The 16,676-nt window shown below is 42.8% G+C and overlaps 1 protein-coding gene across 1 annotated transcript in view; it reads right to left on the bottom strand.

Annotated features, from left to right (window-relative positions):
* kcnh2b (potassium voltage-gated channel, subfamily H (eag-related), member 2b) overlaps positions 1 to 16,676 on the bottom strand; it is a 339,169-nt gene that overhangs the window by 20,744 nt on the left and 301,749 nt on the right. Inside the window, exons 10-13 of the mRNA XM_072451211.1 lie at positions 13,810 to 13,964; positions 10,566 to 10,660; positions 10,347 to 10,487; positions 7,284 to 7,483 (exon numbers count right to left, since the gene is read on the bottom strand). Coding sequence (XP_072307312.1) covers positions 7,284 to 7,483; positions 10,347 to 10,487; positions 10,566 to 10,660; positions 13,810 to 13,964 — 591 coding nt within the window. The remainder of the gene's footprint in view (positions 1 to 7,283; positions 7,484 to 10,346; positions 10,488 to 10,565; positions 10,661 to 13,809; positions 13,965 to 16,676) is intronic.

The raw sequence follows: 16,676 nt of genomic DNA, 5'->3' as shown, positions 1-16,676 counted from the left end.
TCGCTGACTGCTTCAACACCATTTAGTACTAGGACCGGGGTCCCATGACGGCGCTCAACCCCATGCATCCGCTTAATCATCCCCCAAACATCCCCGAGACGCGTTTCTCTCCCAATTTCGGAACAATACCGCCTCCAATAGGCACTCTTGGCCGTTCTCACAGTTTTCCGCACAACAGCGCGGGCCCTCTTGTAGTCAATGAGGGCACCCTCAGTGTGGGCAACCCTTAGCCGGCGAAACGCCGCATTTCTCGCCCTAACAGCATGACCACATGCTTCAGTCCACCACGGCACCCGCTTCCTATGTCCACTACCACCACTCTTAGGAATCGTGCCTACCGCTGACTGCGTGATGAGCGAGACAATTGCACTATTGAGATCATCCACCTGAGTCAATCCTCCTTCCTGCAGAACCCTAGAACCATCATCAGCTTTCCTCAGGAAAGCCCCCCAGTTCGCCCTTGCCAACTGCCACCTCTGGATCCTCGTCCCCCTGACCACACAGCTCCCAAAGCCAATCACGGTGCGGACTAGATAGTGATCGCTACCAAAAGAAAGATTACCAAGAACCTCCCAACTACAAACACCAGCTAACTCCTTGGACACAAGTGTAAGATCTATTGCACTTTCCGCACCGGTCCCCATATCATAGCGGGTCCCACCCCCATCATTCAGACAAACCAACTCCCTTCGATTGATAAAACCCTCTACCACCTGCCCATGCCTATCGGTACCACTACCGCCCCACAAAGCGCTATGCGCATTAAAATCCCCACACCACACGGCCTTTCCCCGAACATCCTTACCGATACTATGCAAGGACTCTAACGTTAACTCACCACACGGATTATAAAGGTTAACCACAGTAACAGCTTCACCACCCAGCCAGACCCTCACCGCCAGGGCCTCCGGCGCTTTACTCACACTGACAACAACGTAATTTAGGTCATCTCGGACAAACACAGCCACACCTCCGCCTCTACCCTGCTCCCTATCATCCCTAACACACACATACCCTTGTATCCCAAAACCCCACCTAGGTCGTAACCAAGTCTCCTGCACGCACATAACGTGAGGCTTGTTCAACAAGGTAGAGACAAAATGCTTAAATTCCTGGCCATTAGCACGAAGACTACGCGCATTCCATTGCAAGACAACCACCGCCATTATGAGCCCCCGGAACCTGACGGCGCATCGGGAGCCCCCCCACTCCCACTGCCAGAATGGGGCAGGGCGCCCTCCCGCAGCGCATCCTCTATCTCCGTCCACTCGGGGCCCCCAGCTCCAAAGTACTTCCCTGCAGCCTTAGCGATGATCTTAGTCTTTTCGGATCTCTTCTTGGTTTGCCCAGTACAGTTAATCACTTCCACTATAAAGAGGAAGAAATCTTTCCTCTTCACAACCAGTACATCCTCCGCACCCACAGGGCCTCTGCCCGTGGAAGGCACACTCACAGGCATCCCAGTGAGGACCTCCCCCTGGCCGCGGGCAACGCTGCCCCCTCCCCTGTCGCCTAGGACACCAGCAGCACTGGCAGCCCCCACTGCATCCACCGTCACCTGACTACCAGACACCTTCTTGACCGCATCCGCGTAGGATATGCCTTGAGAGGCCCTAACTTTTTGCACCTCAGCAGCCCTCTTGCTGAACACGCATCCCCCGTAGGCAGAGCTATGCTCTCCCCCACAGTTACAGCACTTGAGTTTTGCTCCGTAGTCACACTTCCCATACTCGTGGTCTCCTGCACATTTACCACACTTCTGCTTCCCTCTACAGACCGCTGCAATATGCCCAAAGCGCTGGCACTTGAAGCAACGCAGGGGCGGCAGAACATATGGGCGTACGCCATAGCGCATGTACCCAACGCACACCACACGAGGCAGGATCCCACCTTCAAATCTAGTCATTATCGACAGGCTGTCACACCTTACCCCATCCCGGGTCATCTTCAACCGCCTAGCATCCACCACCTTAGCTACAGTCAAATTCTCCTTTATGTCATCCACAGATGTCGTCGTAGGGACGCCTACTATAACTCCCCTAACCGTGCCTCTTACAGCATCAGACACAAGAATGTCCTTCCCCCCCAGAGACTTAGCTTCAATCGCCTTACTTTGCTGAGCCACGTCCTTGCACACGACCAGCAGCGAGCCATCCCTAAGGACACTCGCATGCTTGACCACTCCCACAGCTACAGTCAGGCTCCTTGTCAACGCCATCGGATCCCACCCCTTAAAGGACGCATTATCCTGCGCGAGCTTTATGAACATCTTACACTCTGAACTCACATCCCCGACATCTGCAACCCCCTCGCCCTGCTCCTCACTGAGAGAGCCCTCCATAGACGAGCAAGAAGACGCCCTACGCTGCACAGGATCAGTGGCTCCAGGGGGGTCCTCCCCGCTGTTCATATCGTCACCGACCAGGTCACGCTTCCTCTTCTTCTTCCCCGTCATACGGACCGAGGCGTTCCTCTATGTTGCCGTAATATCCAAACTGTTGTCGTTGTTGTTTTTTATGGCAGTTGGCATCCAAGTGCACGAGGTATCGTCGTAGTCCTCAGACTCTGTCGTAGTCCGTAAAAGTACTCCTCCCATTGCTTTGGCGTTACAAAGCCCATGAGGTCATGATGTGTTTTTGTGACTAGAATAGTTGTTGTGTCAGAGACCAACCGGCTTTATTCCAGGGAGACTCTTCTTCATCTTCCTCTCCCTCTTTGACGTTCGGTGCTTTGGAAGTACAAAGCCCATGAGGTCATGGGACGTCTTTGTTGTTTTACAAAGCCCATGAGGTCATGGGACGTCTTTGTCGTTTTATCCTTTAGAAGTCCTTCTTCCATCACTTTGGCGTTTCTAGGCCCATGAAGTCAAAGCGCGTTAGAACATCCTCTTGCTCCTCATCCTCGGCTCAGTCTCCAACACCCCCCACCTCTATAAACGTTTACCCAGCCCTGTGCTACATAAGTAAGCAACCACAGCCTGACACAAACCCTGTGACTGAATCGCCAGAACGTTCCGCAGATTGAACTCCCGCCCATTATTCCGAAACCACAAGGCCAAGCCGGCCCTTTCTCTATCATAAGCCTCACAGCAAATCATCACATGCTCGACAGTCTCTGGCACCCGAAAGTGACCACACAGACCGGTCGGATGTTTGCCTATCCTACTCAGTGACCAATTGAGTCCAGTATGGCCAATCCTCATGCGGGCGAAGGCCCTTTCCTCCCACGCGTTCCTGCCCATAGACCCGCAAGGACCCACACTACCCTGTACGTGATAGAGATGCCGTCCAGTAACACAGTGGCTCCAAAATTCCTGCCAAAGGCCGACCACATGACTCTTGATAACGGGCTTGATTTCAGATTTGCTTAACTCAACCGCCACATCAATTGATGGCCGCCTAAGGGAACGTTTAGCCAGTGCATCAGCCATTTCGTTACCATCCACCCCCACATGCGCAGGGACCCAAAAGAAGGAAACCCTCACATCCTTCCTGGACAGGGAGAGCATCAGACAGAAGATGCCATTCAACACATCCTGTCTGCAATCCGATTTCCCAGATTTAATGCTTTGCAACGCAGAAAGGCTGTCAGAGGCCACCACAATGCCGCAACACTGCAAAGCAGATTCCGCCCATTCCAATGCCAACCGTATCGCTATGAGTTCCGACGTGAAAACAGAAAGGCGATCTGTCAACCTCTTCTTGACCGCCAGCCCCAGGTCAGGCACAAAATAAGCGGCGCCAGTACTCCCACTCTCAGGATCCCTAGACCCGTCGGTATAAATAAACACATCACCTGAGTGCTTATCGATGAGCGCTTGAACGGCAAACTGCGGTGCCCTCCCAGCGACTCCTCTAAGCTTGCCATGCAAGCTAACATCAACAGGAGCCGGGACAAACTTCCACGGAGCTATAGCAGACAAAGCCACCGACGGGCTCACACGCAGATCACCAACCCCCGCAAGCCGCGCCTTCGCATTTCCTACCTGGCTAAAAACCATACCGCCAGCCTCACTCTGCCCCCCATCAACCCTGAGAAAGTCCCTCACCGGGTGAGAGCTCGTATGACCTTGCACATTCACCCAGTAAGCCAACAGAAGTTCTAGCCTCCGGAGCCGTAACGGCAATTCCCCCAACTCAACCTGCAGCGCCGAGACAGGGGAGGTCCTAAAAGCCCTACAGCAGATGTGCAAGGCCTGGGCTTGCTCCACATCAAGCTTCTTTAAGTTAGTCTCAGCCGCAGACATGTAGGCTATACAGCCATAATCAATAGCCGCCCTCATGACGGCCCGATAAATACCCAGGAGCGACCTTCTGCTGGCCCCCCAGTCCTGGCCAGATAGACAACGAAGCAAGTTATTCACCCTTTTGCATTTACCACTGACCTCATCAATGTGCTGACGCCAACTAAGCCTCTCGTCAAAGGTGACCCCCAAGAACCTCACCTCCCTGACCTGTTCGAGCACCTGCCCATGCAGTCGAAGGGAGACGTCCCTATGCCCATTGAAGAAACAGATCACTTGAGACTTCCGTACGGACAGTTTAAACCCCCACTTCAGGGTCCACTGCTCCACCTGCTGTATTGCCCTTTGCAGTTTTGCCTCGTAAAACCGGAGATTCCTCCCTCTCACCCATCTTTCCTTTGTGATACTGGTTGCAAACAAAGAGAACATGAGAACCTTTGAGTATGGAGCCACATTTAGACCGGCCCTGATCTTCCAGAGCGCTTTGTAAGAGTGTGAGCAACTGACATCAGAATATAACCCATGTTCCTAATCACTACAATCTAAATTTTGCCGGGATTTATCATCGAGACATTTAGCCATTCCCAGCTTGTGTGACAGAGAGAGAGACGTGGATAAAGCTAGAGTAAACACAAAAGGACTTCTGGTTTATCCATGCATTTCCCTTCTGCGCCTCTGCACCGTATCACAAGATCAAGTCAGTGTTTGGTGAGAAATGATTATTTTCTGCTTTTGCCGAATCTCTTATCCAATCATCCTGCTCTGGTCCTTAGCTAAAGCTTCGGATGGTTCTCTCTGTGGAAACGTGGCTCAGGATGCACAGCTCCAACGAGGAAACGAGCCTTGAATCTACTTGAGACTTTGTACTGAAATACTGAAGACATCACTGCTGTGCTGTCGGCCAATCACCTCTCCAGGAGAACCACCAGCCCCCTCATCCTCTCTATCTCATTTTCACCACACAAATCTAGCTTGTATCACATTTCCAGTACATATGGCTGTGAACAAAGTCATCCCAAGGTTAACGTTGCTCATGTTCGATGTGTGCTTTGCAGTCCAGGGCCTGATGATGCTTTGTGCAGCAGCAGCAGCAGCAGCAGCAGCAGCAGCAGCAGCAGCAGCAGCAGCAGCAGCAGCAGCAGCAGCAGCAGCAGCAGCAGCATTTTGAAGTGGGAGAAAGCTGAAAGAGCGCTAAAGGGGCACTAGCAGTAAAGCAGTGAAAGATTGTGCTTTAAAAATGTATACACTGTATACATATTACACATTATTATGTTTGATTTGAACAATATACATCATCTTGAATCTTGAATGTATTTGTGTTGTCCTGGTCACCTGCAGTGTTACAGGCGATGTCACACCGCAGACTTTTTTAAAATGAAGAGAGTTACACACCAAAATGATGATAATGTACGCGAGAATCCTCCTTTATGCTTAAAAAAACAGATATCATTATTTTGCAGAGAAAAAAAGGCCCAAGTACCCACACACTGCTGCGCCTTACTTCAGATTTACATTTTTATTGCACAATCTTTGCGTTTTCAAACAAAACACACACAGTGAGACGGTGTCACAGTGAACAAATGGCACTCGTTCGCATCCAAATCCACACAGAAAGGCTACGGCTGAGACGGAAGTCAGTGCACACATAGACTTTTATTGATAGACACTGTGTGAACCTGGGCACATGAACCCTGTAGTGCGTTTACGCTGATGTCCCATTGGTTGAAGTGTGTGTCCACTGTCTATCAGTAAGGCTGCATCTATGCGTGCACCACTCTGACGCCTGCTCTGCTCTAGGCCAGTGTGTGAGATACTTACATTAGTCCTATTCTCCATGCTGGGGTTGGACCATGACCAAGCATGCTGTGGCTTCAGATCATCCTATCAACGCACAACGCAAGCTCAACAACATGCACGCAACCATGAACAGATCTGACTACGCTACACTCTCGCGACGCTGTTTAGTGCGTTTCACAGCGGCTCACGGTAACAGAGAAATTACTTTATGCATCTTAGGGTGAGACAAAGCTTTTTTAAATAATTGTTGGTAATTCTTTCACTCAACATTTGAACTTTCACGAGGAACTGTCCAATCTGCACCTAAAGCTGTTTTATTATTTGATGATACATTTATATGGGACATAGTGACTTCAAAGCTCAGCCCTTATAGAAGCACCTACACACATCACACTTTACACTCTTGAATTTTCACGGATTGTATTGAAGGATTTGTTTCTATCTAATGCGAAGGTTGTTTTGTATTAACGTTTTTGGACCTTATTTTCAGGCAGATCTAATTTACTCAGAGATACAAAATCCCTTGTTTAAATATGATTTCTAATATATCAACAAAATGAAGCAAGAAATTTAAACATGCTCTATTCATTCTTCGGATTGATCAGGTTTCTACTTTTTCACAAAGGGTTTTTGTAGTTTTTCCTACTAAGAAGAAGGGACAAGAACAAATTGAATTGAATTTTGCAATTGTGGCAATTTTTACACACAAAATGCCTTATTTATACATCAAGACATTACTTGTTATCTATTTTCTTTACAATTATGTAAACTACAGAATAAGAAGTTTCATATTGATTTCTCTAAATTGACTTTGTTCTTTTCACCTGCAGTGTCTTAAGGTGCCTTAAAGCAATCGTTAATGTCATACTTCGTACATACTACAAACTGTTCAATCACAGGTATGTTACTATGTTGGCTAAAAAGTGAGAAGTCCCACTTTCTGTGTGGAAGCTGCATGTTCTTCCTGAATGACTTTGGGTCATCCAGCCTGGCGCTCTTGTCGATCCCCCGAGCTGCACTGGCCAAATGCAGAAGACACTTAGTCTACAAATCTACCAAACACACAAACAAAAAGCTTCTGCAGCTAAACCATCCTGCTGAACTAGCACCGAAAAACACATAGAAGACTTGATAGATACCTGCTAGCCTTTGTGTGTGTATTAATGCGTATCACTCACACTCTTTGGCACCATGGAGACAGGTAAGATGGGGGTGAGACATACAAATGGAATGGGGCACTTACAGCGTTCATGTCGATCCCGTTGGTGTAGGACCAGGCGTGTTGGAAGTACTCCTCCAGCCGCTGCCTCAGGGGGTTGGGGATCTGGTGAAAGCGGATGAACTCCCGCACTCGGAGCATCTGCGTGTGGTAGCGCGCCGTGCCCGAGTACAGCCGCTGGATGATGGCTGACACGTTACCGAAGATGCTGGCGTACATGAGAGCTAGAGAAGAAGAGATTTATAGGGAGTAATACAATATATGTTAATGCTTTACTTTTTGAAAATTGTATTTTACATTGTAAAAAAAAAAGAGGAATGGTGTTCTGAGATACAAACACCTCTCAGTCTACAATAGCCTCACAAGACCTTGGCAGAAATCAAACCAATTAAACGCAAATGAGGTACATGACTGCTCTGAGGCAGAGGGGGCCAGACCTGCATAGGACAGGGCAAGTTTCAGTCATAACTCCTCCCTTTGAGCAGGAACAACCAAAAATATATATATATATATGATATATATATATATATATATATATATATATGATATATATATATATATATATATATATATATATATATATGATATATATATATATATATATATATATATATATATATCATATATATATATATATATATATATATATATATATATATATATATATATATATATATATATATATATATATATATATATATATATATATATATATATATATATATATATATATATATATATATATATATATATATATATATATATATATATATATATATATATATATATATATATATATATATATATATATATATATATATATTGATATATATATGATATATATATATATATATATATATATATATATATATATATATATATATATATATATATATATATATATATATATATATATATATATATATATATATATATATATATATATATATATATATATATATATATATATATATATATAAATAGAGCTTTGACAAAGCAACATCAAAGTTATTGTCCTAGATTCTCTTCTACTCATGTTTATTTGTGAAAAAAGAAACTTGCTAAATAAACGTTGTTATCATTATTTTTTTTTAAATAGCCTTCTAAACCAGCTCCGGCATGTCCCAGACCCAGAAAATGCCTTTGCTTCAACACAAGTCAGTCAAGCTGAAGCACTTGAAGCCATTGTCACTTCCTGAAGCTCTGATGACGTCACTCACTGTAAACAACATGCGCTTATGTATGTATGCTTATGTATGTATGCTTATGTATGTATGCTTATGTATGTATGCTTATGTATGTATGCTTATGTATGTATGCTTGTGTATGTATGCTTATGTATGTATGCTTATGTATGTATGCTTGTGTATGTATGCTTATGTATGTATGCTTATGTATGTATGCTTGTGTATGTATGCTTATTTATGTATGCTATGTATGTATGCTATGTATGTATGCTTATGTATGTATGCTTATGTATGTATGCTTATGTATGTATGCTTATGTATGTATGTTTATGTATGTATGCTATGTATGTATGCTTATGTATGTATGCTTATGTATGTATGCTTATGTATGTATGCTATGTATGTATGCTTATGTATGTATGCTATGTATGTATGCTTATGTATGTATGCTTATGTATGTATGCTTATGCATGTATGCTTATGTATGTATGCTTATGTATGTATGCTTATGTATGTATGCTATGTATGTATGCTTATGTATGTATGCTTATGTATGTATGCTTGTGTATGTATGCTATGTATGTATGCTTATGTATGTATGCTTATGTATGTATGCTTATGTATGTATGCTTATGTATGTATGCTATGTATGTATGCTTATGTATGTATGCTTATGTATGTATGCTATGTATGTATGCTTATGTATGTATGCTTATGTATGTATGCTTGTGTATGTATGCTATGTATGTATGCTTATGTATGTATGCTTATGTATGTATGCTTATGTATGTATGCTTATGTATGTATGCTATGTATGTATGCTTGTGTATGTATGCTATGTATGTATGCTTATGTATGTATGCTTATGTATGTATGCTTATGTATGTATGCTTATGTATGTATGCTTATGTATGTATGCTATTTATGTATGAGAAGTGTCAACCACACAGTGAAGGCAACACGCTAAAATGAACATGGAACCATGCCTGGTGAAGATGGACTTTAGAAACACAGAGTAGCACTTCTGGATTGCTTGTAAATAACATGTAGATGTGGTGGTGACTCTTTATACGACTAAAGCCTAGATAGATAGATATAATTACTCAAACATTCACGAAAAATACACATTCATGTTAAAAGCTCTAAAAAGTCTTATTATCAGAATACAAATACAGTGATAAATCTAGTACTTTTCCAGTAGTATTCTATCTGATACAGCTGCAGGTTCTGCAGATGAGCTCTTTTGGTCTGTCCATCATTAGTGTTTTTATTCCCTAGAGGTCAGTCCCTGTTTTGTCCTTTTGTCCAGTTGTCATGTTGGACAGTGCTGACCTTTGTGTCGCTGTCATTTCCCATCACTGTCCACTGCACTGTCCACTAACAGTCCTGTCCACTTCCATGTGTGACGCTGTGAGGGGACAAAGGCTTTCTATTGTTCCTGTCAGTTACGGTGCAGACAGCAGGACAAAACTGTACTCGGGAGACTCAAATGTGCTTGGTATTTGTTTGTGTTAAACTAGATGAAACTAGCATTGTACGATGAGCGTTGTAAATATACTGTACACTGTAACACATACTAGTGGACTATTTCTACTTTTCAAATATTAGCATCAGTGGAGATGAACCAGGGAAAGAACTAAAACTAGACATTTAAGAAACATGATTGGCATACGAACTTGTGATTTAATGATAACAACATTATCATGATAAGCATCTCACGTTACGTACGATATTATTGTGAGACATATCGCTCGTTATTGTCACATTCCAACCTGTTACATAACTATTGAGAAAATGGAAACGGAGTGATTTCTGAGCGAACAGAGAAGACAGATTCATGAAACAAGCGTGTATGAAGCCACGTACAACAATAAATATCCATATTGATCCTTTGACTTACAGCCTATGAGCATGACGCAGATGGAAAAGATTTTCTCCGAGTTGGTGTTGGGGGACACGTTTCCGAAGCCCACGCTGGTCAGACTGCTGAAGGTGAAGTAGAGGGCAGTGACGTACTTGTCTTTGATGGAGGGGCCGGAGCCTGGAGAACAATCAAACGCGTGTGGTCAGAGAGGGCGTGTCCGAGGCCCTCACGCCCAGAACGGTGCAGGAGCCATACCTCTGATGGAGCCGTTGTAGTGCTTCCCCAGTTGGTCGCCCAGCGTGTAGAGCCAGCCAATAGAACCATTCCTTTCCACACTGCCAATGGCGTACCTGGAAAACATGAAGAAGTTATGATGATATAAAACTAGATTCAAATAGGGAACTATTCTGTGGCTGGAGTTTAATCACTCCGATATCCATAGATCCTCCATAGGTCCTGAGCCTATTCTTCTCCAACAAATCTATCGTTCTCTCTCTTCTTATGTTTCTGTCTGTTTTAAGTTCTTCGGGTTGAATTTTTTTTTCAATAATTATGAAAGTATATATGCGTACATGTATACATATGTATACATAAACTTAGAGAGTCTAAAACAGAATCCAGGAGCGGCATTTGGAGAAGGTTGTATTGAGACAAAACAGAATAATCATTTCAAAGTGCACTCTATGTAATGTCTACTATGAAGCCCAAAATAGTGCACTCGAATGTAGTGCACTCAAAGCTTTTTACATGTCATTATGGAATACTACGATCCAAAAACAGACTTGGTATCACATGCGACACTAGTAGTCTTAGACAAGAGCCATCTCTGGATTAGAGCTGTATTTCTGATCTGACCTATTGATCAACCCTAACCTGATTTGTGTTTCAACCAAATACCTGCAAATATTCTACACAAAATCTTTATTTTTTAAACCTATTTTAGGAAATTTAGTTAGATCTTAACATTAATCCTTGTTGGTGAGTTAAGTCGTGGAGACATAAAGAAGGCAGGTCCAGTCAGACTCTTTAGCCCCCTCTAGGGGTGTCATCATTGTCATTATGAAGGTTACAGAATAATCGTAAAAATAAACGGTATGATGTTGACCATTTTAGAAGCAAAATAAATAATTTTAATCTATACTCTTAACCAGGGGTGTCAAACATACAGCCCGCGGGCCACATCCGGCCCGCCAAACGTTTTAATCCGGCCCGCCGAACATTTCGAATTCATATTAAAAAAACTATAAAAAAAAAATTAAAAAAAATCATTCATTGAACCGTAGTTACATCCGTAACCGCTTTTATTGCTAAAACTACACGTCCCACAATGCCGTTGGTGGCCGCCCCTCCCCGCGCGGCTCTTCACTGCCTTGTGTACTGCTGAGGGAGAAGTGCTGAGAGAAGTATGGCGCGCGTTTGCGCACTTTACAGCACTTACACACTTCAGAGCAGAGGTCTGAGCGAGGACAGACGTGTGGTTTGGGAAACACGTGGAATAAAGAAAGGAGACGGTTCTAACGGATGTTAGAGTTGTGTTAAAAGTGGAGCTAATGTGGAGCTAACAACAAGAAAACTAACTTCTGTGATGATGCTCTGTGAGGAAAACATCCTCTACAAACCTGGACAGATCAGGAGCCACAGGTAAAAACACAGGTCAGAGTGTAATAAAGTCTGAACATGACTGTGTCCACACTAATGTGACTGTGAACACAAACTAACTTCACAACATGAATTATGTGTCACTAAGATCAGCTTAAACTATGAAAATAGCGAGCTCATATTGAGTTTGAGCAGAAACATGTCTGTGATATGAACATTTCAAATTATAAATCACATCAAAAGTCCATGTTCCTGTTCCTGCTGCTGCATGAATATGGACTCAGTCTTTCACCTGCTGCACATTATTGCAAACATCTCCAGAACTATCACTAGGCTGTAAAAAAGACATGTATTTCTTATATGTTTTATTGTTTTATTTTGTACATAATACAGCCCATGATTTGGCAAAAGAGTTTGGTTTGATGGAACACTGTGGCTCATGTAACTTAACCTTGGGCGATTTGAGAACTCAGGCTGAAGTGCGCATGCGCACTCCCCCGTGCGGTCTGATACAACACACACGTGCGTTTGTTTATTAGCGCAACGGAGCACATCGCATCTCTCGTCTCCCGTAGATTTCTGTCCACTTCTGCGTCAGCTCGAACTGTCTTTCTCCGTCTTCATTTTGCCCCGTACACTGAGGGAACTATATTATGATAGATCCATGCGCTTAGACACGTGGAAACGTGGGGACGAGCCACATGAGGTTGCAGGTGAGCGGTAGGTGCGTTTTATGATTGATACGTGGCATTACTAATCGGCAGTCCACGCCACGAGGAAATAAGACTTAGATTTGTGTCAAAAAAAATTGTCCATTCAACCTTTAAATGCTCCCACGTTTGTTTGTATTTTGTGGTGAGTCAGTTCAGGTGCACAGATCAACTCTTAATGCACATAAACAGGAGCACAGTATTGGTGAAATTACATATGTTTTTCTTAATACATTTCAGTTTATGAGAACAAACGTGTTCGTAATTTCTTTTTAATCGATCCAGTAATTGCTTCAAAATAAAGCTATACATTTTTTATATTTTTTATTGGTTTATGTTTTACGTTATGTTCGGCCCGCGACCCAGCCTGAGCATAGAAATTCGGCCCGCGGCCCAAAATGAGTTTGACACCCCTGCTCTAAACAAGTAAACCTGAATGTACAACAATATTTAATATCAGGCAATTTATGTTAACTTACATAAATATAAGAGTATTTTTTGCAAATAGATTTCATAAAACTGGTCACAGACTAGAGGAATTGTGAACAAAAGAGAAAATGAAGTATGTTACTGTTGTTTGGTCTTGGTGTCTGTAACATTGAAAAAGTGTTAGATTGTGATGTTGCTTCTCAAAATAATTGTGATACTAAGGCAGAGCAAAAAAAACTTAACACGAACAGGCAATGACGGAGACGGAGAACGTCTCCGTCATTGTCTGTTGAAGCCTGACCCCTGGCGGTCACTGTGGGTACTGCCAGAATAAAAAAAATGGCGACAATTTGGATATTTTTTTTTGCCTGCAAAGTAAAAAAAAAAGAGAATTCACCTACCTACCGACCCACTTGAAAAATGTTGGGTCGGGTTACAGCAAACATACAATTTATTTGGGGCAGCCTAACATTTAATATTGTGACATTTATACGCTTATGAATACTTACATACATTTGCTTTTTTTTATATATATACATTTGCAAAAAAATCTGAAAACATTCTTTTGCTGTCATTATGGGATATTGTTTGTAGAGTTTGGAGGCAAATAATGAATTTGATCCATTTTGAAGTAAGGTTGTAACATAACAAATTGTGGGAAAAGTGAATACTTTCTGGATGCACTGTAATGACAGTCACATGGTGCATATGTCAAATGATTGTATCGCAATGCATTGTTACATCCCTGTTACTATAGTTACCAAATGCAGGCGAGCCAGTGTGCGATGAGGGCAAAGGTGCACATGAGCAGGAACAGCACGGCTGCTCCGTACTCCGAGTACCGGTCCAGTTTCCTTGCCACACGAACCAATCGGAGCAGGCGGGCCGTTTTCAGCAGACCAATCAGAGTCGTCGTCTGTGGGAATGACACTTAATTAATTGCTAAAAGTGGCTAACAAGTTAAATATAGAAGCGACAATTGATCTACTTTTAGCACATCATTTTTATACAAGTTAGAACATGCTATACCATTTTCTAACCTTAATTAGCCTGAACAAAGATTTAAGACCTCCCCAAAGCTGCTGGACCAGACGGTGTCCACCCCACCATGGGACACTGTGTGGATTAGCTCACTCCCGTCTTCACAGACACTTTTAACACCTCCATGGAGTCATGCCATGTCGCAGCCTGCTTCAAGTTGTCCATCATCGACCCTGTGCCCCACCTCAAGTCCTTCACCTCCCCCCTGCTGGACCCCCTGCTGGACCCCCTGCAATTCGCCTAGAGCCAACAGGTCTGTGGACGACGCCGTCAACCTGGCACTCTTCATCCTGCAGCATCTGGACTCCCCGGGAACCTACGCCAGGATCCTGTTTGTGAACACCATGTTGAACACCAGCTGAGGAAAGCCAAGCTGCCAAACCTCCTCCATCACCATGTGGTGCGCTGGAGCCACAGCCAGGGACAAACAGAGACAACAGCGCCCTCTGCTGGGAAGGTGATGGGATTAATTCATAATGAACAAATAGTTTTAAAAGAATGATTCAGGCTTAGTAGTTTCTTCATTAAGAGGTTAGAGTTAAGATAAGATAAGATAAGATATTCCTTTATTGTCCCACATGGGGAAATTTCATTGGTGCAACGCAGGTAGATACAGAGGTAGATCCAGAAGAACAGATCACTTATAGGAAGTCTGAAAAACACTTTCAGTAGAAGATCTCCTATAAATAAATAAAAACTCCCATAGACAAATAAATAAATACCATTGCATGTGATCCCGACAGTAATTGCACATGAATATGTGTCACGACAGCACATGAATTGCACATGAATTTCACAGTAATTGCACATATGACAGAATTGCACATCAGTATTAGGTTACATCAGTATTGCGACGGGATAACGTGACGATCTCCGGGTAAAAGGATATCAAGTGGGTTTAGATCTGAATCTTTCTTAAACTATTTGTTAATTTGGTGTGATCCTCATTCAGGAGTGTTCCATCATAGAAAAGGATTCAAGCGTACTCATCTGGACACTATTTGTTCATTATGAAATATGTCTTGGTTCATGCTTTATTAAGGTTATTAAAACTGTTACTAAAAATGCTATTGTTCTTTAACTTTCATACTTAGCAACCCAAAACAATGAAACATGAGCAATTAAATGTAAAAAATAAAGAAGTGGCTTCATAGATTCATTTAGCGTAATTATTTAATTGATTGAGTGCAAATCACAAAAGAGTCTTAACACATGTTTAATAGGTCACTAGTGTTGGAGAATAAATTACATGAAGCCATAATCTGAGTAAAGGCTATAGATAAATTCTACCTCCTAATATAAGTCCCTCTTACATAGAGAAATCTTGATTGAAGTCTTTTATCTCTTGTGCAAGTTTACAGTGTTACAAATATTCCTTTGGTTCCTCCAAAGCCTTGATCCTTTGTCACAGAGGCAGTACTGTAAATCCCACTGATTACACTCTGTTCTCTTGTGTTGTTGGATTACCGAGCTGGCGCTGGTCCCGGGCACATCCAGATTGTAAATAATAGCTGTGAGGGGTGAAACTGTCCTCGCTCCTGCACTGGGGACCTTGAGGACGGAGTAAATGCAATAGACCTTAGCAGGAGAAGTATTGATCTTTCAGCTTCTGTTCTGCTACAAAATTATTATAGTCTGGAACCGCATCCTGTATCCCCAATTTCTGATGGCCGTGATTGACAGGTAGATTAAGCAGTTGGGAAAAGGCATGATCCGTTCATGTAACACAAGAGGATTAAGGAACAGCGTGGATTTCTGCAGAATCAACAAGCAAAGCACTAAATCTGAGGTCAAAGAAGATCTTGATGATGAGAATATTCAGAGGAGCAGGTCAGTCAGGCAGATGGAGCTCAGTTGTAAAGGAGCATTATATAGCTTTTCCAGGGGACACCACCTGCTTGTCTCCATGAAAATGCCTGGAATGTTTCACAGTATGACATTCAACATATCTATTTTGCATTTATTCAATTACCTGCTAAAACCAGTGATGGGGTCCCATAAAGAGGCCCCAGAACCAGCAGGGAAAAGTCCAATGCAGAGGACAATTTCCCCTACAGTGATCAAGTTTAACAATATTTTCAGTCCTGAACTACTTTTATTTGGATAGTACTAAATAGAATAACTGTACTTCTACAGCTTCTTCAAGGCCCACTTTACTTTCAAACTTGAAGAGTATCCTCCACTGTATTTCAATATGAATGTATCAAAATTACCATTTTAATGATTTTAATGATTTAATGATTATGATATTTCAAATGGAGAGGATTGCTGACCTCATCCTAAATCACTTACAAACTACAGGTTTTACACAAGTGGGACATAGTATGTGATACAGTGTTAATATTGCATATTGTACTACTGTACCTGCTGTGTGTTGCAGTATTAGCACAGTACGTGGTAGTACACATAGTAGTACCTGCTGTGTGTTGCAGTATTAACACAGTACGTGGTAGTACACATAGTAGTACCTGCTGTGTGTTGCAGTATTAACACAGTACGTGGTAGTACACATAGTAGTACCTGCTGTGTGTTGCAGTATTAGCACAGTACGTGGTAGTACACATAGTAGTACCTGCTGTGTGTTGCA

Source organism: Eucyclogobius newberryi, unplaced genomic scaffold (assembly GCF_026437365.1).
Source record: "Eucyclogobius newberryi isolate DKJ021-1_F unplaced genomic scaffold, fEucNew1.0.hap1 SCAF_18, whole genome shotgun sequence".
Classification (NCBI taxonomy): Eukaryota; Metazoa; Chordata; class Actinopteri; order Gobiiformes; family Gobiidae; genus Eucyclogobius; species Eucyclogobius newberryi.
Note: the sequence above shows the minus strand (reverse complement) of the source record. Positions and strands in the feature narration are given on the sequence as shown.